At 32.4% G+C, this 26,431-nt stretch overlaps 3 protein-coding genes across 4 annotated transcripts; 1 reads left to right on the top strand and 2 right to left on the bottom strand.

The window, feature by feature from the left end:
- Positions 1–3,464: 3,464 nt before the first annotated feature.
- On the bottom strand, positions 3,465–5,923 carry LOC125072746 (gloverin-like). Its single transcript, XM_047683427.1, has 5 exons — positions 5,901–5,923; positions 5,298–5,386; positions 4,701–4,821; positions 3,926–4,117; positions 3,465–3,664 (listed from the first exon to the last, which is right to left on the bottom strand). Exons 2-5 carry the CDS (start codon positions 5,378–5,380, stop codon positions 3,530–3,532), a joined length of 531 nt encoding a protein of 176 aa, XP_047539383.1. The 5' UTR covers positions 5,381–5,386; positions 5,901–5,923; the 3' UTR covers positions 3,465–3,529.
- Positions 5,924–10,182: 4,259 nt separating this feature from the next.
- LOC125072703 (gloverin-like) lies at positions 10,183–12,071 on the top strand. 2 transcript variants are annotated; one of them, XM_047683377.1, is made up of 5 exons: positions 10,183–10,239; positions 10,365–10,447; positions 10,988–11,081; positions 11,345–11,536; positions 11,865–12,071. In XM_047683377.1, exons 2-5 carry the CDS (start codon positions 10,371–10,373, stop codon positions 11,997–11,999), a joined length of 498 nt encoding a protein of 165 aa, XP_047539333.1. In that variant the 5' UTR covers positions 10,183–10,239; positions 10,365–10,370; the 3' UTR covers positions 12,000–12,071. The 2 variants fall into 2 exon arrangements, with proteins under 2 accessions (XP_047539333.1, XP_047539334.1); XM_047683378.1 differs by lacking the exon at positions 10,183–10,239 and having other exon boundaries at positions 10,359–10,447.
- Positions 12,072–21,958: 9,887 nt separating this feature from the next.
- Positions 21,959–23,392, bottom strand: LOC125072675 (defense protein 3-like). The gene is made up of 3 exons (XM_047683334.1): positions 22,974–23,392; positions 22,508–22,705; positions 21,959–22,331 (listed from the first exon to the last, which is right to left on the bottom strand). Exons 1-3 carry the CDS (start codon positions 23,333–23,335, stop codon positions 22,127–22,129), a joined length of 765 nt encoding a protein of 254 aa, XP_047539290.1. The 5' UTR covers positions 23,336–23,392; the 3' UTR covers positions 21,959–22,126.
- Between the last annotated feature and the right edge of the window lie 3,039 nt (positions 23,393–26,431).

Here is a 26,431-nt window from a genome sequence, read left to right as displayed (position 1 = left end):
TACTAATTAAATACTCTTACCTTTTAATATCGTTCATATGTATGTTCGGCGCTTGATTTATATAAACGTTTTTTAGTTTTCCTCACGCGTTTCACTTTATTTCCCATATTTACACAATTAAAATTTATAACAAAAAATATTATTAAAAATCAAATGCCTAATTACTACTACACTATTTTAACTTAATATATTTATTTACAAGAAAGAATAAAATTTATTATAAGAAAACATGAAACAATGAATTTACAATTAAAATTACAAAAAAATATCTCGTAACGTAATGAATGATGCGGCGAAAAGATCGACACGTCTGTATAGCATCAGGCCTCGGCCGGCATTGTCTGTACACGGCGTTTACGCACACATGCGTACGCATTTTGTTCGAAAATAAGAATATCGGATTTAAAAAAAATCTATTGATTTTACTAAAAAAGTGAAACCGAGGTTAAATAGTATATTGCTTGTAGAATAATCTGACAAAAAACCAGAATTATGGAACGTATATAAGTATAGTTATTATTGATTAAAAGATCTTTTTAGAGGTAACTTTGTGATTTTTTTCTATCGTACCAAATTAATTACATCATGTTTTCAAAATAACAAATACTTAGCATGTATCCTGAAGATTATCATATATTTTTTTCATTTGGTTTACTGCATTGGATCATATACTTTTTTGCATTATAAAACTTGCATTTAGCTCATGTAGTCCCCTTAAATGGCGATTCAAAAGTCCTTAAGCCTACTAGAATAAAGTATATTTTGACGTTACTTTCGTTCTAATACGTTTTATTGCTTTAATTAATTACCTAATATTTTTTCTTTGTTTTAATACAGAATGATTAAAGTCGTTAAATGTAGTTGTGCTAATTCTCTTCATTCTTCTACTTTACGTTTTACAAAATGAGGATTAATAATTGAAAATATTATATCGATATGAAATTGACTTACGAAAGCACGTATCCTTGAATCTTTAAACTACGTACGTTTTAAATGGCTAAAGGAAATTAAAATTTTATTGTATTTTTGCTTGGACTACAAGGAGGTTTTATAGACTTGTTTTATTTCTTTGCATTTCGGATAGCAGAACAACAGCGTTGTCTAAGATTGGCCACAAAGACACTCGTTTATTTATTGTAATAAATACCCAGATATCATTTTTGTGTGTGAATTTTTTTACTCCATGTTGATTTTACAAAGATAGCACCCTATTTTAGTGTATCTTTTAGAACAATATCTTTTTTCTTTTACATTTCCAAAAATCCTTTATCAGTGAGCGTCGTGAAAGGAGGTGCTAATTTCTAATTAATTTTCAAGTCAATTGGACCTGAAATTTCGGCAATCTCGAGATGAGTGTATTATAATTATGTTTTTATATAGACTAATCATGAGCCCGATCTGAATCTCGGCCTGAGCCGAGATGGCCCAGTGGCTAGAACGCGTGCATCTTAACCGATGATTTCGGGTTCAAACCCAGGCAGGCACCACTGAAATTTCATGTGCTTAATTTGTGTTTATAATTCATCTCGTGCTCAGCGGTGAAGGAAAACATCGTGAGGAAACCTGCATGTGTCTAATTTCAACGAAATTCTGCCACATTTGTATTCCGCCAACCCGCATTGAAGCAGCGTGGTGGAATATGCTCCAAACCTTCTCCTCAAAGGGAGAGGAGGCCTTTATCCCAGCAGTGGGACATTTACGGGATGCTAATGCTAAATGCTAAAATCATGTAAAACCTTTTCCCAGAATCTGTCTGTTTATTAGTGATCAATAAAATTATCTCTGGGTCGTATCTTTATTTATGAATCTTTTGAGCAAATTACCTACAGTAGATACCTACATATATACGCACTTAAATTCGTTCTACAGCTTATTATACGAAATTAAGTTTTGCTGTTAAGAAGTGAGAATTTGATAGTTGAAAATTTATAAAGGCAGAAAAATCTAAATTCGACGGAACCGGTGACAGAATACATATTTAAACCTCTAATTTTTTTTATGCTATATGTCTTTGCATACAATGACATTGTGATTTTTAAATTGAACTATTACTCCAAGCTGGGCCGTCTAAGCTCATTCCATAATATGGAGCTCAGTTGGAAAGTAGTTAATACTCAACATTATACAAATCTTAGATGACCGCTTTTTTATCTAGTTTCTTTAGTGAGTCTCGCTAATTATATCAATATAAAAACATACAGTATAAAAAGTATATTGAAATTATATATGTATATGTATTTAGTGAAAATGAGTACCCTGGGCCCGGGGACGTATGCCTTTATGGCTAAGACAGTATTGACTCCAAGTCCAAGTGTTTCAATAGTAAGCTGCAAAAAAAAGGTAGTTATCGTCCGCGGCTTCGCTCACGTGCTAGAGGTTGGTCATCAGGTTTTAGGTCTAAAAAAATTACCTTATGTCTTTTCTTGAGGTATAATCTATTTTCATAACAAATTTCGTAAAATTTTTGGGTTCCTAAGATTAATTTAGAAAATAGGTATACTGTACCGATAGATATATAAAATTTATATATAATACATATAATTAATTGGACAAACCCCAAAGCTGAGGAAGTTCTAACTTAAATAATTAAGACCACAAAGATACACTTTGGGAAGTTATTTCATAATACACAACATGTTCTTTGAAATTTAAGCCATAATACCTTAATATAATTACAAATACAAATGAAAATGAACTTTAAGTAAATCCTATAGAGTTGATTGTTGAATGATGTCGGATCTCGTTTTATGATCTAACGAAATTGGCTCTGGAAGCAGAGACTACTGGAGTAATTGTAGAAGTTTTAACCTATCGTCCATTGGAGTTTGTAAAGCGTTATTGTCAAAGTTATGGGCTAATGGAAAATGAAATTTTATTTCGAAGCGCTTATCGCCATTTTGTTCATTTAAAGTCACTTTAAAGTATTTATATCACGTGATTTATATTTATAGTAAATGTGACATAATAAAACACGCAACAATGATTCCTTCTCTAGTTGTCTCAGATATCTGCTTTGTCGTATGGTATGTCAATGATTGTGTCGAAATATATTGTATAAATCATTTATTTATTTATTTTATATGCAATTTATTTATTATAATTTTTCAAACACTTTCTAGGTTTTAGATTTATCGAAATAAATTGTGACATAAGTTGTCTCTTCAAAAAGACTCTGCAAAAATCGACCAATTTAAAATAGTAAAATAAATAATTGTAATAGTTGAAAAATCAAATAAACCATACCATGGCACGTTTAAGAAAAGTTTTTTGCAAAATCAATTAAAATTCATTTAAATTAGTTTGTTTATTGTTTAGGTCAACTTTTTTTTATGAAATTATTAACATTGTCGAAGATTAATTCATCGTGTTTTTAGTGTAAACACATAATCAATTAAAAAAAAAAAAAAACGAAAAACGTTTTATACATACATTTAAATTATATTAATAATACAAAATATAACATAAATAATGATTTATTTTTTAAATACAACAATGACTAGTACATTAAAATAATATAAAGTATTTCCCATCACCAAACGTGTTCAAACTTGGCTGCTACACCAACATCGGGTTTCCCATGACCCATGTCTTGGGAGACAGTTCCTCCAGCTGACACGTGAGTATTTTTGTCTAGATTCCAGACTTTAGAAGCAGTAGCTGCGGCCTATAAAGTTATAATGTTAGTAAATTATTTTATGTTGCAAAAGATATCCGAATACATATTTGTTTTTAAGAATAAGGATATTTAAAATCAGTTTTAATTCAAGGATAATTAAGTTGGAATACATTCAGTTTTCAATGCCATACAAGAAGTTCTTGTAGAAGAAAATGTCTTTTTGTGTACTATGAAGATTAAAATTGCAATAACTTTTGCAAGCCAGTAACACATTTAGAAAATATTCTCTAATCACTGAATAATACTTACGTTCGTATTGCCACCGATCTCTTTAGTGAGTGCAAAAGTCGCGTCCGCATTTTTATTAGCGTTAGTCCAATCCAATTTCCCTCCGACATAGCTATTGTCGCCATATGGACTCAGAACACGTGAGCCATACGCTTCACCGGTCAGTACACCCCTACCGTCATTGAATATGTCTTGCCTGTAACCAGCTTTACCCTGAAAATGAGGTGAGTTTCTCAAGTTTGGAGTTTTTTCTAAAGAGAAATAATGGCAAGTATAATATTTTATATACACTTTTTATAGATTACCAGAAAATGTACAGGATTATAATATTAATATAAATTTATGTAAATACAGACTTGGAATATAGATCCTACAAAACAAACCAGCAAGAAACTCAAATAATATTTCGTAGTTGTGTCTGTTTCTGTCATTATTTTATTTTATAGGATTGGTAAGCGGGTGAGCAATGATGATAAGTGATCACCACTGCCCATAGACCTCGGTCCATTCCTTAAATCACCAATTCGCCACCAATCTTGGGAGCTAAGATATTATGTCCCTTGTGCCTAAAGCTACACTGTCTCACTCACCTTTCCATAGTTTGTTCTAATGAACACATTAATACTAAGTTACTACTGTTTGGCGGTAGAATATCTGACGATTGGGATAACCTCCCCAGACACACGAAAGCCCCGAGTTATATAAGTGTATAGTATAATATAACAAACATATTAATAAATATCAAATAAACATCAATGGCAATATTGGACATAGACACTAAAGAGAGTATACTTACAATAAGCATTTCTTCCAAGGCACTGAGGGTACCGAATATTCTTCCATCACCGGTCCTCTTGATCCAAGTAACATCGCGTGGATGACGAGCTGACTTCGCGAACATGTAATGATCAGGGTATCTGGAGGGAAATTAACTTTAAATGCGATTAATTAAATTGACTTTAAATCGAGATAACTCAGTCTACGGAACACGTGAATTAAATCAAGGCAATCATCGTTCGGCTTTTGAGTTTGCGTTTTTTCTCTAGCGACCAGAGAATACATAGTAAAAAAATGGGGGTCAATTACTTTTTACTTTTCAAATTATTACCTTAGTTATTAAATTAGTTGGTAAATAACATTACTAAGATAATGTGATTGATATTTACTTTTTTTTCGTAATCTAGCACTAGCGAACGAATCTCAGATTTTACAATATAATACTGAATTAAAGTGAATTGAAAATAACATTGTTACAGCGGAGGTCAAGTCGGTGACAATACAAAGACAATTTTTATTTCATTCAATTCAAATCTCTCAATCCTTAAGAAATGATGATTCTTGGAATTTTGACCGATCTATAAAGATTGTTTATTATGCTTGAATTATTATTTACCGTTCTTTATATGAAGGTGGTTGGGACACTTGTGCGCAAGCGCACGCCAGCAACGCGAATCCAACAATGATTTGTACCTGCATGTTGATCTGAAAACCAATATCAAACAATGATTATTATTAGAATTTAGAATGAATCAAGTCATAAGTCACCATTTCTTTTAATATAAGGAGGCAAATCAATTGCCTTTTTTTAAAGAAAAGGAATAAGAAGATTTTCCATTATGCTGTTTCAATACTCGTTGATATATAGATACAATATTTATTCCTACTCATGTAGGTTTCATCTCGATTTCATTAGATAATCATAAAAAAAAATTATTAACGCGTTCGATGCACAGCGCATTGAACCCGCGACCTTCAATCGAGTTCTGAGCGGTATCAACTAGGCTATCTCTTCGCAATATATAATTATGTAAGTTAAATAACATATGTTTCCAATTATTCAATATATGTTGACTTAATACACAAATATATACCCGACTTCGCACGGGAGAATTTTATTAATAGAGAAAATTATGTAATATAAATATAGTTCATACTACTGACAATATTGAATAGCATTATTAAATACATATGTTATATACAAACAAACAAATTTTACCTTTTTATAATATTAATATAGATAGCTGAACTTCTCAAGCTCTTACTAATTGTGAATAATAAAATTATACTCGGTATATTTATTCGAACGTTTGCACCGAGGTTAAGTCCCTGCGCACAGGAAGAAGTAGTCTATCATGTCTGACTCACGCTTTATACGAGATAAAAACATAAACAAGATATATAACATTGGGGGAATTTCAGCTTTAAAACGATTAGTGACGGCTTCAACGGTGAGGTACAAAATTGTTTCCCAACAAGATGACGAGTGTTTATACACACGGCGCACATTCAAATTATTGACGTCTGTGTGCATCACAATTTTGTCTTTGTTTCACTTATGGAATTTGTCATAGATCGAAAAAGGATGGATATTTAAGTTTTGATTGCTTACATGCTATTGCTATTTGATTGAATACATTATCTTAGATGCTTGGCATTGACAGTGATGGGAGTCTTAATAATAGTTCATATTTTGTGCATATATTTTTTTTTTTATAAAAAACATAATTAATTACAAAATAATTATTACAGATATGCCATTATGAGGTTTGAAGCGACTTAATTGATACACCTTAAATCAAATTTTATTAAACACATTTCGTTTTATTAACCAATACTAATATTATAAATATATAAATAACTCCATCTGTCTGTATGTTGCTCCTCTAAACCAAAGATGAAATTTCGTATAAAGCAATAACTTAACTTGACCTCAAATACAGGACATAGAAGAAATGGCGATCAACCTAAAACTCGAATGAAGCCGAGAGCCACAACTAGTTATCTAAACAACGGAAAATATTTATCAAATTGAAAAATGGAATTGTTTTGTGATACGGGCTTAGCGATTTCCCCTTTCCCCTTTCTATTCGGTTCCAAGAGCGATCGATATTGTTGTCTTATCTCATAGCTGATGCTGCTATAAATCTAACGCCACGCCGTTTGATAAGATCTATCAAATCATTTATAGGCTTAATAAGTGTTTCACATAAACATAATTCTATCTTCATCAGCGTTGTCGGGTTCAAGCCAAGCGGGTTCGTGTCGTTGTCGGGGGAGTTTTTGTGACCCAACGTCAAAGCATTATCACAAGTAATTATGTTTTCATTTAAAATATTATCATAACATAATTATAAATTAGTTCAACAACATCATACGTACATCCATCTACACACAGATACACATATATATACAAACATATATTCTTCAAAACGGGCGCTCGAAATCTCAAGTATATATTATAATTCAAATCATATTTTAAAGGTGATGAATATATTGGTGATGATGTCGATATTCCCCCATTCATTTACTCCCTCTACTCTCAAAACTCAGAGTAGCTGAGTATCCAGGATATATATTAGTACAGTGTATAGGCAAACACAAGTTCACTATCTATTTCGGCACTCTTATGACACTGAGAGGAATCTGATGGGATGTTGGAGGGATATCTGATGGGGCAGCAAAACTCATGCGACCTGAGAGCGTTAGGTCGCAGAATTAACAGTTTTACAAGTTTTCTGACACACGAGGGAATAACACTGTCAACTTATAGACTTAATCTTTTTTATAAAATTCTATGTCTCCACTCCACCTGATAGTAAGTGGTAGTGGAGTTAAAGCGCGAAGTCGGCCAGTGCAGTCAGAGAGAATGAACTGCACTAGTCGCCCTCGCTATCCGGCCCACAAGATGCCTGTTCACGACACGTTCGAACCCAGGATATAATACAGGGGCACACGTTTGCTGGTAGAGAATCTGATTATTGTTGCGATGGAATTAATGTCACAGTTAAGGATTGCAGCTGATAATTTATCGATTCAAATATAGAGATATTTATACAAAAGATAGTCAAATTTATTAATAATGCTGATAAGAACTCTTAATTATACTAATTGTAATTGATTAGTATAGTTTGTTTATTTTATAGTATAATTACTCGTCCCGGCTTTATTAAGGTACAAAAGTGGTCTAAATATCATTTCTAGATTGAAAGAGTGTTTTCGGCTAGGAAAGTTGAAATTCTCAGCATTTCGACTACTCTACTAGGATATGCATGTATTATATATAACTTAAATTATCATCTTAAAACACTGCATTTATTGATGAAAACTGCATTAAAATCCATTACGCTCCGTCTGTACGCTTAGATATTCTATGCAATTCGGGAAGCGACTTTGTTTTGTACTGTGTAGAGATGTATTCGTATTCGGTATGTAGGTATTTCGCAATTTACTTCGAGTTAACTCTATATTGAAACGGTTTTAATCAATTCAATGTAACATCGAAATTGATGGTTATAGAAACAATATAAGAGTTCGTTAATACGTTCATTATTAAAAGTTATATTATTTTTATAATAACGAAGCAACAAATTACATTATAATGTGCCTCGTACGTACAAGGGAGAAGAGAAAATTGTTTGGTCTGTTGTGTCTAATTTGAAAATCGAAGGCTTTGAGATGATGACAGTCCCAATATTATCCACAGTTTATTGAACATTTCGAACGCGATGTTATAAAGTTATATTATTATGGTTATTGAATAAAAATCGTAACTCAATCAGCTTTAAGCATTTCTAACAAATACATATTGTTACTTTTTTATATACCTACTGAACGCACTTATATGATAAAAAATACAGTAATTGCCAGAGAGTATACCGATTAACAATTGTGACGTTTTTTTTATTTAGACTAATAATAATAATTATATAGATGGTGTTCATTAATATTTCTTTAAAAACTAAATTAATAATAATTTATTTCAAGGTTCGGATTTGAAAGCTTTTGTAATTATATTGACAATTTCGATTTAAAAATGTAACCATGAAATTCACAGTTTTACATAATATGACATTTTTAACTAATTTTTTCTCAAGGCTAAAATCAAAATATTCTCTATTCAAGTAGGGTCTTATAAGCACTTTTAAATCCTTATTACATTTAAATTAAATGATACAACCGGTACTATTTTTTATTTCTCCTTTTTTATGAAATAGGTATGCCAACGGACACTTGTGCTACCTAATACGAATACCGCCCATAGAGATCGGAGCAATGCAAAATATTCACCATTCGTTACATCACCAATAACATCCATCATTTCTTACGTGAGGTAAGAATACGCCATCATCCTTGGTAATTAAGGTGTTATGCCCCCCGTGCCTGTAGTTACACTGGCACATAAATCTGAAACACTACAATATCAATTATTTTAAATTCAATTATACTTAATATTTTAAATTCAAATATTCTTGTTCATCATAGATCTTATTGATTACACTTTCTAACTGATTTTCACAATACCGACACCGGTTGGGAAAGAAACACGGTCAGTCCTGAGAAGAATCAGCGAAAGAAATTCAGCGGGTTAATTTTTTTATGTAGCGTTTCATTCCCAAGACGTGCTATCATCTATCAAATAGTTAATGTTATAATAATCTTTAAGTCTATATTTTTCGACCATTAAATATAAAAGTTTTTAACCTTTCTTTTTTGGCATCCTATTGTAAAAGCGTATACATTGCCGTTTGGTGATATGATGCAAGATCAGGTTACCAGGTACCCAGGTCTTGAAAAATCCTATCACGATGTACATTTAGATGCTACATACAAAAACTGGCTAGTTTATATTTAACTACGCCTTTTTTGAAATGAAGTACTACGATGATTTTTTGTTAATCTGGTTTATTAATACAAGTATCGGATGATTAGTAATGGATACGTATTCACCTCGTTTCAAATCTGGTTTGTTTTAAAAGAGCAATTATGTGAGTTTATTGCCGTTTCTTCTTTCTAGTAACTACCTTCCAAGGCATGATAGAGTTGAAAATTGACGACTATAAAATGCTTTATTGTAAAGGTTTTTATAAAGATTTGAATTTGAATCTCAATTCTGGGTCAGAAACTATAATGGGAGCTCCCCATCCTCATCATGTTCTTATGTACGTAAACGAATAACGTATCCACGCTTTTTCATCATCTATATATTCTTGTATCGGTTTATTGATCATGTTTATTATTATTAACATATTTTTAAATTTCATGAATAAATCTTCGGTCGATTTTTATGCAAATTTATGACATTTTTAGTTTTTTAGTAGTATTAAAACAACATTTCTGGTGGAAAAGAAAAAAAGTCATTAATCGCTTTATAGCTAAAATTATCCAACGTTCTATATCTAAATTTTGTTTTCGTCTTGTATAAGGCGTGGGCCAGACATGACTACTCTTTTTCCTGTTCATAGGGACTTAACCTCCGTATGAGCTTTCATATAAATATATGGAGAATGATTTTAATACTCACAATACAGTCTTGAGCTCAGCTGCGTATACTTAAGGTAATATATCTTTGTTTGAATTAAATATATCATAATAAATATTTCCATATAAATAAATATATACACTTAAAATAATTGTACATTAATAATTGAGTGATTTGATTGTTTTTTTTTTAAATTTTCAGATCAAAATGCAAGTACAAATCATTATTGGATTCGCGTTACTGGCGTGCGCTTGCGCACAAGTATCCCAAACTTATGAAGAAAGGTAAAGAATTAAAATTTTAACAATTATTTTCATATAATAATATTATCTGTTGATCAATAGTTTCATTTGGCATTTTGCAGTATTTTATTATAATTAAAACAATATGATTAATATTTAAATTTGATCTATGTACTGGGATTCCATAGTAATAATTTTATAGAACCGAGATGGCCCAGTGGTTAGAACGCGTGCATCTTAACCGATGACTTCGGGTTAAAACCCAGGCAAGCGCCACTGAATTTTCATATGCTTAATTTGTGTTTAAATTTCATATTGTGCTCGGCCGTGAAGGAAAACATTGTGAGGAAACCTGCATGTGTCTAATTTCAACGAAATTCTGCGACATGAGTATTCCACCAACCCGCATTGGAGCAGCGTGGTGGAATATGCTCCAAACCTTCTCCTCAGAGGGAGAGGAGGCCTTAGCCCAGTAGTAGGAAATTTACAGGCTGCTAATGCTAATAAAAAATATATTTATAAGTAGTATGAAAACAAACTCTTTTATGTATAAATTATCTCCAGAAATACTGATCATTACAGGCCAGCACGTCACCCACGCGATGTAACTTGGGACAAGAAAGTCGGTGACGGTAAAATATTTGGTACCCTCGGTAACACGGATGATAGCCTTTTTGTAAGTACACTTATTTTATTCGAATTGTCAAATATTTTGCATTGATTGTTATAAATTTAAAGTCAATCGATATTCTTAACAATTCATATAAAAGAGTGAAAACGATTTCGGGTCGGAAAATATATATTGTAATTTTTAAAACAAATGTCAATAATTCTTAATAATTTATGAATATTTATCTAATCTATGAATACGACTAGTTGAATGTAACGAAACCGCGTCTGTTTGAGTTTAATTTAAAGTTTTTGTTACTTTATTTTCAGGGTAAAGCTGGATACAAGAAAGATATATTCAATGACGATAGGGGTATTCTGAAAGGTGAAGCGTATGGTTCACGAGTTCTGGGTGCAAATGGCGACAGCAGCTATCTCGGCGGAAAATTGGATTGGGCAAACCGTAACAAAAATGCTGAGGCTACTTTGGAACTGACGAAACAGATTGGTGGCCGAACGAACGTAAGTTTTATTGGAAATATAATAACTGTAGTACTGTAAGTACTACTGGCTTCGACACCACACGTTTGAAGCCGTTTATGAATGAATTTTCTGAATTCCGAAGTTTTAATAGTGAATTCAGGTACACTTACTAAACGGAATAAAAAGACTAAAATTTATTACTGTAATATCTTCAGTGTTGTGCAATTGGGCTATTATATATAAAGTTTTAATTTAGCTGTCAGTTTATCTAGCGTTTTACGCCAATTAAAATATCCTCTTTTAGTTCTGGGTCATTTTGGATAATACTTTCAACTTTAAATAATTTACTTACATTATTATTTTACAGGCCGCAGCTGCTGCTTCTAAAGTATGGAATTTCGACAAAAACACTCACCTATCAGCTGGAGGAACCGTCTCCCAAACTCTGGGTCACGGAAAACCTGATGTTGGTCTAGGAGCCAAGTTTGAACACATCTGGTAATAAGAGAAAATATTTTGACATTTTGATGATTTTTGGAGTGAATTAGTGACATTTGGAAAATAAATTATTACTATAAGTTACATTTTGTATTATTGATAGTACCCAATTAAATTTTTAAACGCTATACATAGATCTTTGGGGAATGCCTATGTCCAGCAGTAGACGTCCTTTAGCTGAGAGATGAGAGATGATATATTATATATTTTAAAAGTTATTGGAATTTAGCTCTTTTCGAAGCCAAACTCATAACCACAAAAAATATACAGTTAATTGCAGATCTCTAAAGTTCAGCAAGTAATCTTATTAGTTCAAATCATATAAAATTTTGTTCAATTTAATTGGCTCCATTGCACAAAAACGTATTAATTCTTAAATAAAAAAAATAATTTTAAACGTTTTATGTTAAACCAAATGTATAACGCTTAAAAGTTTTAGAAATATTACAAGATATAAACGCTTGGAAAAATACGCACTGTATATTGTTCTTGAATCTTTATACCTCATAGGTTAAAAATAGAATTGCATACGACTTCGCAGAAGTCTACTGACTTTAATTTAATGTCTATGAAGTCCCATTCTGCCACCAGTCGTAATATAAGCCTGAGAAAAATAAAGTCACTAAAAAAAAACTGTATTTAGACTGATGTGAAGTTGATCAAAAATTTTACTCAAATATGGAAATATTTGTATAGTTTCTTTTATGATATCAGTAGAAACTGGCCAATGGCCTATCTGATGGTATGTGGTCACCACCGCCCATAAACACTGGAGCTATGAGAAGTATTAACCATTCGTTATAGAGCCACCAACCTACCCAAGGTTGGTGGCTCTATAATATATATATAAACTGAGATGTTATGCTCCTCGTCACTTTAGTTATATTGCATCATTCACCCTTCAAGCCGAAACGCAACAATACTAAAATATTGCTGCTTGGCGCTGAAATACATGATGAGTTAGTGGTACCTTGGGTAGGTACCACTAACTCATCATGTATTTCGTCGGGCTTGCATAAAACTCTACCATCAAGTGCTGAAGTATCTTCGTTTTATTTAAAAAAAAATAGTGAATCATAACTAATTTTAATAGGTTATATAAAATTGTATAGTCTCGATAAATAATAAATATTTTTGGAGCGATATTTATCGGAATGATTTTTTTAACATGACTTACTCAAAATCAACTGAAGTTGAACTGGAACTCGATTCGATAAAAAACTTAACGCTACACTTAGAAACGACTCCTCAATATTACATTACGATTTCATTTTGAAGTTAATTCTGAACTGTCATGAAACAAAACTAAAACTAAAGATTATTATTGATGCTATCAGCACTATTTACTCTCGAAAGCAAACATGTCATATGGGAAGCGTGTCCTAGTTTCCAATGTTAGTACTGCAGGGAGTGTTTGTATAAATGCTTTAAAATCGCGTAAAAGAGAGGCTTGGAAAGAAAAATATTATGAAATAAAATCCTTGTGTATTTGTCGCAATATGCGGAGAGCTTGTGTTTTTTTTCTATTTGACATTAAATACCGTCTTTAGTAAAGAGCATTCGTTTATTTTAATTAAATTTATTAAATCCATTGACAAAACAGGAAGGCAACCGTATTTTATTTTGTTTATATTTGATGTTTTTAAGCTTTGAAAAAATTTATATATTTTATTTCTCGGAAGTAATCAAACAATAATTGTTGAAAAAAGCCCTCTCAGCTCAAAAACGGTGGAATATTTTCGACAATAAATAATAAAATGTAAAAAAGTAAAGGCGAATAACCAACATTGACAATATTTTAAGACGGAGTGTTATGTACTGCTGGGAAAAGGCCTCATCTCCTTTTAACGAGAATGTTTGGAGCTAATTCTAATAAATTATAATGCTTCTTTATTAAATCTATAGAGATTATGACATTGATTCGCTCGCATTTATCCCTATTGGGGTGATGCGCGTTTAAAACCTTTCAAGGTAAAGTGTCTGGTTACAACTGTAAATATTGGAAGTTATAGTGTGAATCAAATTTGACATCAGATATTCATTCATCATTCACTAAATATTATCACTAAAGTGTTTTTCTTGGTAGTATTTTTTATGACATAGGTAGACGAACGGACAAATAGATCACATGACAGTAAGTGGTCACCAATACTCTTTGAATTTGGCGCCGAGAAATAAAATTAACCATAATCCTCAACAGCGCGATTTTTAAGACATTTTCTGCCTCGCACAACCGCTCTGTGGAACCAGCTTTCGCCGGCGGTTTTTCCTAACCAATACGACTTGGGAACCTTCAAGGAAAGAGATTATTCCTTCCTTAAAGGCCGGCAACGCATCTGCAAGCCCCCCGGTGTTGCAGATGTCCATGGGTAGTCACTTTCCATCAGGTGAGTCTCCTGCTCGTTTGCCAACTATCATATATAAAAAAGCCATTCGCATGCGCTAATACGCCACCAACCTTGGGCACTGAAATGTTATGCTTCTTGTCCCTGTAGTTATATTGGCTCATTCACCCTTCCAACCGAAACACAACAATACTTAGTGTTTCAGTTTGGCGGTAGAATATATGAGTGGATGGTACCCAGACGAGCTTACAAAATACCATCGAGTGTATGATATTAAATCATCACGTAATGCATAATTATTATATTTTTAGGATCTACATAAGTATGAGTTAAACAAAAGACTAAGTGACTTAATGTGCACACACACTTGATACATATTAGCATTCAAAATTCCCTCTGGTCTTTAATTCCTGTTCTTGTAGTGCCACAGAATATAAATATAGGCGTGATTATAATACAACTCACGTACATAATATTATTAACAGTTCAAGTCAACAAGATGTAATAGTATTTAATTATAATTAAAGTTTTTCAAAGATTTTTTTTTGTGTATAGGATACACAACTACACATATATCTAAAATTGAATCAATTGAAGTCAAATATTCTTTTATATAAAATCATAGATACTTAAGTTACTTAATTTGTATTATATATATAACCTACTGAATTATTTACTCTGTGACAAAACGCACAAAGCCTTGCATCGAGCATACGTAACCTAAATCCATGCATTTTGGGGAAATGGACCCGTACCGGACATGTAACATGCTTCAATCACAGAGTACACTCCAGAGAACTGTATTTACTCTGTATATAAAGTGTGCGAATCCATTACTTCAAGTTAATATTTCATTATAGCTTTATTTAAGATTTCTATTTAATTTACTCTGTGGTAATTATATTATAGCCTTGAGTTTTTATCTTCTTAAACTCTTAACAGTTTTTATGTAAACGTTATGTATCTAAAACTTTACAGCAATAGTATGAAAAAATAACGTATTTTCGCAATAGTAAAATTTTAAATAACGACTTTTAATACGCGTTTTTGAAACGTGAATGCCTAAAATATTTTATTCGTAATATCCTTATTTATAGTCAACGACGGATGTTAATTACTGACATTTCTGAATTTGATCTTATAGAATATCTCTACAAGAAAAGACCTGTTGAATCCTACTATCTTAATGCAAAACGAATTAATTAAATAAAGCTCTTTAACAAAATACGTTAACGTACATGTTCGATAAACTATTCATATGACGAAACAGTTCTCGTATCGTTGGGTGCAATGCAAACAAGCATCTCCCGTGCACTGTCGAGTCAACATAATGTATGTGCACTGCATTTGGCGAGCGCCCAAATTTACTGCCAGATACTGTACGTCCGCCATGTGTTATAGATATGCTTTCATAATGTCCGAAATCGTGACGTCGAAATAGAAACCGAATATTTGGACGGCTTGTCTTTTCTACGAGACAGCCCATTTGTTAAAATACGTGAATCTTAACTGTGCTTAATTTATGTTGTCTAATTCATCCTGTGCTCAGAGGTTAATGCACATATGTTAGATGAACTGCCACATATCAATTCGACCAGTATTCAAACTTTTCTAAGATTTTTACCCCGCAGTGTGAATGGGCATAGTTATTCTACCGCCAAACAGCAGTACTGAGTATTGTTGTGTTCCGGTTTGAAGCGTGAGTGAGCCAGTGTAACTACAGGCACAAGGGACGTAACATCTTAGTTCCCAAGGTTGGTGGCGAATTGGTGATGTTAGGAATTGTTAATATTCCTTACAACGCCGTTGTCTATGGGCGGTGGTGACCACTTACAATCGGGTTGCTCGTCCGCTTACCGATATCATAAAAAGGGGCTCTCAACCTTCAAACCTAAAAGCAGTTAGCAGCGGCATCTAATGAATTGGTTCAATCGTACTTCACTTGTAATATAATTTAATATTATTTAAGGATACTTCCATGGGTTTCAGAAAGCGTAAACATTAAACGGCGTCTAAATAAACTCAATGTGACTATTAGATCTACTTAAGGACTGTTTAATCCCTTCCTTGCCTCAAGAATCACGTTAGATGTCGCCATTGGTCTTTGTCATTTTCTCGCTATAAATATGTCTTATATTTTAAGAGCCGAGATGGCCCAGTGGTTAGAACACGTGCATCTTAACGGATGATTTCGGGTTCAAACTCAGGCAAGCACCACTGAACTTTCATGTGCTTAAATTGTGTTTATAATTCATCTCGTGCTTGGCGGTGAAGGAAAACATCGTGAGGAAACCTGCATGTGTCTAATTCCAAAGAAATACTGCCACATGTGTATTCCACCAACCCACATTGGGGCAGCGTGGTGCAATATGCTCCATACCTTCTCCTCGAAGGGAGAGGAGGCCTTAGCCCAGCAGTGGGAAATTTACAGGCTGTTAATGTAAATGTATGTAATTTTAAGATTCATACTATGTCAGAACTTTGAATAAACATAAAGTGTTGAGTGTAACTAACTTAGGAGAAATACCTAGAAGTATAAGAAAGGGGTTCTAAAAATTGCTACATGTTAGCTAGATCCTGAAATTAACATTTATGCGTGTCCTGATGGGAAGTCATGAATATCAACAAAATAATTTGAAAATAGCGTCTTTTGGAATGTGTTGTCTAACCTTATCTCGCCAATTCCATTTAGATCTATGAAATATTTTCGCAATCCTCGAAATCTCACCTTCTGGCTTCAGCAGCGACATCGAAATGTCATAAATTTTGAGGATCACTTCTTATACACAGAAATACTTCTCGTTTCGTATACACTATGCAAATATAATTTGACACAATGTTCTTTTATTATTATTATTATCTGAACTCTTCTGAGTTCTCTGTTCCGTTGCTTTGTAATAAATTATTGTAATAATCACAAAGAAAATTTGATCCAATGTCATGTTCAATGTAACTTGTAATGGCTTTGAGTAAGCTCGTCTGAGTAGGTACCACTTATTCAAAATATATTCTACCGCTAAATATAAATACTTATTATTGTTGTTTTTTGGTTTAAAGAGTGAGATAGTGTAACTACAGGCACAAGGGTCATAACATCTTAGCCCAAGGCTACTGGCGATGTAAGGCATGGTTAATATTTATTTTGTGCTTATGTCTATCATCCAATTTAATGGAAAAAAATGTTCGCAATTAATTTTAGTAGATATCCTAATAAATTAGACAGCATTCATAATATTTGACTGCACGAGATTGATTTATATCATTAGCATAAATGATTCATCGACACAAACAATTCGATTCGTGTTCAAACATTGATTAATTTAAACGCATCGATTTTGTTCCATTCAATTGACGTATTGAATCACGATTCCATACTTCTCTACATTTCTGTTTTCCTGGTACTTTAAGGCATTGACTTGCTGTTTTTAATTATTGTAAAGACATTGTCTGTCTATATTGTATGTATGTGGGTTGTGACTTATAAAAGTTGTTAGTTACTTAGTACACTGATTTCCCTTTATGTGATTATTTATTTGATATTCGAAAGAAAGAGACGGAACTATTTAACTAAGCTCCCACTGAACTAATTACATCCTTAAAAGAACGTAAAGCTTGTACATCGATTAAAAAAAGAATCAAATTATATCGCGGAATGTTTCTTCATTCCCATATACAGAGATGACCACGTTTTATTAATGTTCAACGATCATTTTGTTCGTATAAGGGGAATTCCTCTATCTCATTAAAAGAGATAAAAAATATCACCGTTTAAAAATACATGATATTTAATTTACTTATTTCAAGTTACAAAAAATATTTTATTTTATTCTTATACCTAAATATTTTTCCTGTTACTCAAAATATAACTTGTTAGTGGCTCTTTGATTTGTTACTAATCTTGGCCATTTATTTGGGTATATTCAACATTTTTTTAATGTACTAACTTATGACCGGTATATATTTTTATGCTATATTTTACTCCGATTTCATAAAAACTCTACAAATTTTAAATCTTATATTAATACTTGAAGTAAAAACTTTACACTTTTTTACGAAAATTACGCAGCTTTTAAAAAAGAGAATTTTAAAATTAGGCATTGTTAAAGTTTATACAGACCGGCTACCCGGCTTTGATTAGAATAAGGTTCTATAAAAAATCTTGAAGGAAAAACATACCAAAAAAAAAATTGTTTTTTTTTTTGGGTCAGTAACCCTCGCGTATACAAAAGTACGCACCAAGTCAACATCGGAATCGGACCTAAGGATAATGAACACTTACAGAAGACACATGTTTTTTAATTTATATTCTTAGATTATATTAAAGTTTACCTATGCCCGGAGCGTCTAATCTTTTCTTCAAACTTCAAAGGCTCTCGAAACATATTTTAAAACAAATGCAAAACAGTACAAGTCTTATAAAATATGTTATTTCAAACACAAGCAATTTAAATTTTAGATACACATTATGAAGAGAAAACACTTTATAACGCACGACATAGCCTAATGAAAGCCTTTATCATAAACGTTCGCCATTAGAGCTTATTTCACAGGCAAAATATTAAAACTGAATAACTCTCATAAAGTAGACTTTGGTTAAGGGTCGTTTTCATTGGAACATTTTATGATAATTCATATACAAAAAAAATTATATATATTTAAGGATTTATAAATGACAAAATTTATTTGTTGTTATTCAATTATTAAAAGACCTATATTCATACATGGGGATATTTTTTATTTTTCTTATTAAATCGCCGAAAGATAAGCGACCGTATCATTGTTTTACATAAACGCTAAATCTATGCCAAATTTTATTGGCTTTTTTTGTAACGCTTAACTAAGGAAACTTTCTATTATATATACATAAAACTTATACAAGTAAATGCGTGCTTCGTATAAGAATTTAAGATATAATAACATTGTATTAATAACTTCGTTTCGCAATTTAACTTACTTTAAATTAAAACTATTGAAATGAAAAGCTTGAACTTCATATAATTTCATACAATTTTGTTAAATAACGATTCAAAGATAAGAGTTCACTTATATAACGCATGTTATATTTTTTGTTAAAGTAATATATTATTTACAGAATTTGAAATAAACTACAAAAGTATCGCAACAGAGGAAATCCCCCTTAAGCAATTTCAATTTCCCGGCGCACGACGGCCTCTTCGGATACATTAAGCACTTAACTATCACTGTCTGCTTACTCTTGGCCCGTTTTATAAAATAAAATCCATTGAGATTTCGCTGTGTATCTTGTTTTTTTTTCGAGTTGTTTAATCAGTCTAAGTACATTTAATCGTATTCATTAATATTAAAAAGAAGGCATGATGGCTCAGTGGCTAAAACTCGTGGCGCTTAAGCTATAATTGTGGGTTCGAACAAGGAGCACCATTGACTGTTCATGTGCTTAATTTGTTTATATAATTATTATTGTGCTCGACACTAAAGGAAAACAGCGCGAGAAAACATGTACGTTTCGGATGAAAGTATTCCATACTGTGAGCAGAGCAGCGTTATGGAATAAGCTCCAAATCTTCGAAAATCAGTGATTGATTTGTTATTGATTTCAACGTATATTTTAATTTATTTAATAATTATAAATTTATATAAAAACGACATGTTAAGTATGTAAGTTCTAATATCAATAATAAATAAATTAAAAAATATATATATATATATATATATATGCCTAATAAAATCAGTGACTGATTTGATACTCAGAGCAAAAGCATGAGTAGCTGTGTAAACAAAAAATCAATCAATAAACAGCATTTAATATGGGTCCTGAGTATGGATTTGCCAGCATAACGTAACTGGTCGTGCACACTTGCTCGCATTCCTGATGGGCTGAAACATCGTAAGCGCTTAGTTCGTGACAACGTGACCTTGGGTGTTTTTATCCCAAGGTCACTCTGAATACGAACCGAGCACAAACTGACCTTCATTTATTATCTTGGTAGCCAAGAGTGACGTCATTAGAAAACAGTTATGAGTTCAACAACCGATTGTAATCGGTTACGGTAATATCATTACCATTTTTTGACTATTTTTGTTCAAGAAATAGTAATATATGTATACTTCAAGAATAAGTAAATTGTCAATACACATATAATTAGCCGAGATGAGCCGAGATGGCCCAGTGGTTAGAACGCGTGCATCTTAGCCGATGATTTCGGGTTCAAACCCAGGCAAGCATCACAGAATTTTCATGTGCTTACTTATGTTTAAAATTCATCTCGTGCTCGGCGTTGAACGAAAACATCGTGACATTCAGGTTATGTGCCAAATTTCAACGAAATTCTGCCACATGTGTATTCCACCAACCCGCATTGGAGCAGCGTGGTATATATGCTCCAAGACCTTCTGCTCAAAGGGAGAGGAGGCCTTAGCCCAGCAGTTGGATATTTACAGGCGGTTAATGTAAAAATATTAACACATATAATTATATTAACAACATATAAAAGTCATTCAAGAGTCTCGAGGCCGATTTTGTTGAAGGCTCAAACTACATCATCATAATTATATTTTGGACAAGCAAATGTGTCACGTGATGGTAATTGGCGCTGTAAGAAATATTAACCATTTTTTACATCGCCAATGCGCCACCATTCTTGGACACTAAGATGTTATGTCCCTTGTGCCTGTAGTTACACAGATTCACTCACGAAAGGTTGTAAAACGACAAAAGGTGGTACATAAATTTTTATGTAGTTATAAATAAATTTCAGGACTGACAATTGAACTTGGCACCCATTTAGATCTCACTTATTTTGTCGTTGAAGTCAACAACCAATGCCTATATCATAATATTGAACTTAGCTCTCATTTCACATTTATGTTTTGATGGGATTTATTCGTGATTTTTAGAGAATGTTTATAAAATAAAAGAAAGTAAATATATAACTTTAACACAAAACCAGTGCTAAGTTAAAATCAAATTGTCGTCAAACTCTCCGTCACCCATTAAACGTGAAGCCCTACAGCGCGATCATTATCTTAAAATTGCCAGAAAAAGGAACGACACAAAAATGTTTACACTTTATGGAAAAAAAAATTCTTACGTCCTTTATGAATCGAATACTTATTTATAATAAAAATTACATATAAGCACAATTAAATGAAAAAAAAAACTGATTTAACTTACATAATAAGTAACTAAGAATATGATTTTAATCTTAAATGAATTTATTTGATGTTATTATTGTAACAGGGACGACTTTTGAATAAAATTAAATATTACTTAAATAAATTAAGCATGTCAAATTCAGATACAATGAACTTAATCATCATTAAAAATTAATCAAATAGCGTTATACTTAAAACAAAAGAAAAATAAAATCAGAAAACAGAAAATCAGTATTTACTGTTTTTTACTATTTTTGACTATTTAGTCAATTTACGACTTATCCAACTTGTTTTCCTATCCTCGTATAATATAACATTATGTTACTTGAGCAAGATTCGTTTTATTGTTGTTGTTACTGAAATTTATTGGCTTTAAAGTTATGTTAATTACTATACTAAAAAGGTATCGTAAACAAGAGTAAAACCAAATGATACAATCCAATCTTTGTTTAATTGGTCACATAATACTTAATTTACGACTTACTCTAACTTACTTAAGATGGCAAGATTTTGAGGTCATGACACAGTTAACAGAACATTTCATGTCAAGTTCTTATTATTAACATATCTTTATATAATACTACTCCAAAGGCACAGAACAATTTCTTTGGTAATTTCATAATAATTTAAACGTAAAACACTTCTTCTAGGCTTAAAAATATTTAGAGAAAGATAGTCCAAAAGCTGGCTGCCAAGATCTGTTGGGAATGTATGGTGATATAGTCTTAGTAGCACCGGCGTTGAAGTCCAAAGTAGAGGTGGGGTTTCGGAATAAGTTGACGTTCGCCATCGCTGAGTAGTCTGTGCGTTTGAAGAGATCGGTGTGCGCTGCACTTAGAGAAGCACCAAGTTTGTTGCTGTAATAACAAAAAGATATCGTTAATTGTGTGTACCAATACTATAGGTGTTTCAGAAATATTTACTTAATTATTCATGTTTAGTTCTCACATTTTTTAAAGCTGATGTTTTTTTTCAACTATTAAGCTCACTTTTTCTCTTATTGTGTTTAAGTACAATAAATTATTTAACTTACTTGTAGGTGTAATCAACACCGGCTCCAACAGTATTGAAGTTTGGTATAACAGGATTCTTCGGGAAGTTTCTCGTGGCGAATGCGTTGGCGTTGAAGTCGTTGTGATCGTTGTGTAAGAGATTAACCTTTCCAGCTGCCGTGAGCTGATTTCCGAAGTCGGGAATATGCTTGCCGGTAAGACTCAAACCATGCCCGTTACTAAAAATAAATGAAAAAAAATTGATAAAAAAGAATGAAAACTAGATTAAATTCACTACGATCTCTTTCCAAGTCAGTCGTAACCCAAACAGAATAGAACTTCGAGTTTCCAGCCCCGATTACTGAGAATTTTTTGACAGAACAACCCAATAAATTTTACTGGTGGAACCAGTATGGTGTACTCAGTATCTTGAAATTTGCAGCATTGTAAGCTAACTAATAAACGATGATTCAGTCAGAAAAACTACACACTAAGAATTCAACTTACACATTATCTAGAGCCACACCACCAGATGCAGCACCAAAGCTTCCGCCAGACTTGACAGCGTCTAAACCACCGATAGCACTCAAAACATTTTTGTCATTACCAGCCAGAGGTAACTTGGCCATGATATTGGCCGTACCATCAGGGTTGGTGTTCATAACACCATGCGCCTGACGGCGTACCCTCGAATTAACGTACAATGGACGTACAGATTCAAATTCATGTTCCGAGTATAAATCGTCTATGTCATCTCCGAATAAGTCGGTGTTGTCTTCAATATAGCTTGCTGGTCTGTACGGCAATGACAAATGACGGCAACTGACTCCAACGAGAAGAGCGGTTAGTAGAAATATTTTCGCAAACATCTTGCTTATTGTGTAATGTTACTACGAACGTTACGGCGCTTGAAGAGTGAATGATAATACCGGTATCGAATTAACGTTTTATATTAAAAGGAATGCGTTCAGAAAATCCCCGGGACCCAAGAACATGTAGCTACTAGATATGCAAAGACTATGACGAATGGATGTTTTATCTTTTTGTTTTGCATATATATTAATAACAATTGAAATTTTAAGTTTTTGCTTTAAGATATAAAATGAATCTAACAATAGCATTATAATCAATTATGAAAATTTTTATTATCTTGCTTATTTTTGTTATTTGTGACTTCGTGCGACTCCGTGTGAGTAAATATTTTTTTATAAAGGCTGAAGAATCCTCTATTTTTCTGGTTTTTTTTTTAAATATTTATTGCTAATTTTTATATAGGACCATTGACTCGCAATATTTTTAATCGGATATTAATTAATTAAATCGATGAATCGGCAAAGATAACGAATAAAATACAAGGAACAAGTAAAATTAGAATTCCAAGCTGATAACACAGATTGTCGTTCATAACAATGTTACGTCTGCAACAAGACTCGTTACAATTCCAATAATATTTTTAAACAAATGACATAACAGTCAACAACTGGGCTACTTGATGGTAAGTGGTCACCAAAGACATAGGCGCTCTTAGAAATATTCAGCAATCCTTAAACATTATCAAGGCGCCATCAACCTCCGTAACTAAGATCTCGGGTCCCTTTTGCTTGTAGTAGCACTGTCCAGTCACCGAAGCACGGTAATACTAAGGTATCGCTGTTTGGTGGATATCGTGATAAATGGCTGATAGCCTGCCTTGGATAGGTGGATTTGTGCCAAGCCCTATCACCACATAAAGTACCAGTTGAAAGTGTAGTTTATTTACTAATTATTTGTAAGTGCAAAGTTTGATTTAAGACGACCGACACTATTTGAAACAAAGAATTGAAACAAATACAATTAACAAAAACAATTGAAATACGCAAATTTTTATTTTTATTTTGTTTATTTTATCTATTTTGACCAAATTTGAGTTAAAGTCTGCTGAGACGATTTGAATCGCTTCTGATTTAACAGCTGTTGTGAACGTGAACTACAAACGGTTAAAAATTTACAAACAATATACAGTACAAGCCGTGACCGTCTCAACTTCATAGATTTTCATAGACCGATTTAATATGAAATTTCTCTGGACATTCATTCAGCTATGGTTAACGATGTTTCCCATGAAGCCTTTTCGCGCTCGTTCAGAAATTACAAATATATATATTTTTTTTTTAATTCGTAAAAATATTAATTAAATTAAACGAATATCTTAACATAAACTTTGATTAATTATGAAAATAAAAATTCTATAGATTTCATTGTTTTAATTGAGACATAAAATATTTAAAAAAAGGCGTCTTTAAGATCATATCCATCTTGTTTGTTTCTTGACAAGCTTGACAGAAACTCGATAAATTAATTTCCAATGTAAATTCAACGTCCGGTTCTCTTGATAGTTCATCTGACGTACACCCAAAACCTTTATTATGTCCTGAGGTTCAGTAAAAAAATGTATTGATCTTGACAAAAGATTTCTAGCATCCTAACTAATATAAGAATGAGAAAATTTGTTTGTTTGTCACGCTTTCACGTGTTAACTTCTCAACAAATTTATGAAATTCCGTGTACTCGTTATCTTGGTTTTTATTGCAAACTGTTTAATCAGTCTGAATAGATATAATTAAATTTATTTTATTAAAAAGAAAATAATACGTAATAAAGCCATGATGGCTGAATGTCTCGAACAATGAGCACCACTAAATTTTCGTGTGCTTAATTTTGTGTATATAATTCACTTCGAGCTTGACAGTGAAGGAAAACAGCGTCAGAAAATCTATATGTATCGGATGATAATATATGATTTCAGATCGTGTGCAACTGAGCAGCGCTGTGGAGTAAGCTCCAAACCAATTTCGACGAAGGAGAGGAGGTCTTCGCCCAGAGTACTTTCTTTATTTTAACGCGCGTCTTGATTAATTTGACACCTATAAAGTTACCAAAAAAATGTGTCAAATATTGTATCCTTAATAAATACAATATTTTATGAGAGGGATAGATGACGGTTAACGTATGAAACCGTACCTGTTAGAAAAAGATGCAAACATTTTATATTACAATTAATTTTCCCCTATAAAAGCGATACACTAAATTGACTTTGTGTATGAAGTTATTTGGGTGTGTTTAACGTAATGTATAGATTAACGGCCTTAATAATAAACTTTACTTAGTGAGTGTTCTAACAATCACTGATTTTCTTCTTTTTAACTCTGAATATCAAATATATGATTGATTTGATATTCAGAGCAACACTGTGGACAACATGTCTGTGGAGATAGAAATAAATTAAAAAAAAAACAAAAAAACAATCAACTCCTAAGCAGTATTTAGTGTGTGACGGCGTACCGCGTTTGGATCCGCCGATATGACATAACCAGTCGTGTGCGCGCTTGCTCGCATTCCGGACGAGTACAAATATTAGAAACACTAGGTTCGTAACCAACGTGACCTTGGGTGTTTTTACCCCAAGCTCATGTTGGACACGATTCAAACACAAACTGGCCGCAGTTCGTATAATGTTGGTAGTTAGTTCCTTCTGCCGTCATTAGAAACAGTTTTGAGTTCAACGACACAGCAACACATTTCCATTTTTTACTATTTGTGATTTAGTAACATTCAAGAATCATTATTATACCAGTACAAAAAATAATATATAAAATTATATTGACAAGATATAAAAGTCATTCAAGAATCTCGGGACCGATTTTGTTGAAGGCTTAAACGGCATCATTCAAATTATCTGCCAGATCAGGAATCGAAATGGTTGTTAATTTTGAATTGGAAATTGTCTATGGAACGATTTGGGAAAAATGACAAACACTTCTACAAATTATTATTAAATTAAAAGTACTGCTTTATTTCATTGAGATTTTATTTGATAACGAAAAAACATGAGTTACTAAATATACTATATAACTTAATCATCAAAAACAGCGCTTCATTCAAATACAATTGCCGTTAAACTCTTCGTCACCCATTAAACTTGAAGC

This window comes from Vanessa atalanta, chromosome 22 (assembly GCF_905147765.1).
Source record: "Vanessa atalanta chromosome 22, ilVanAtal1.2, whole genome shotgun sequence".
NCBI classification, from domain to species: Eukaryota; Metazoa; Arthropoda; class Insecta; order Lepidoptera; family Nymphalidae; genus Vanessa; species Vanessa atalanta.
Note: the sequence above shows the minus strand (reverse complement) of the source record. Positions and strands in the feature narration are given on the sequence as shown.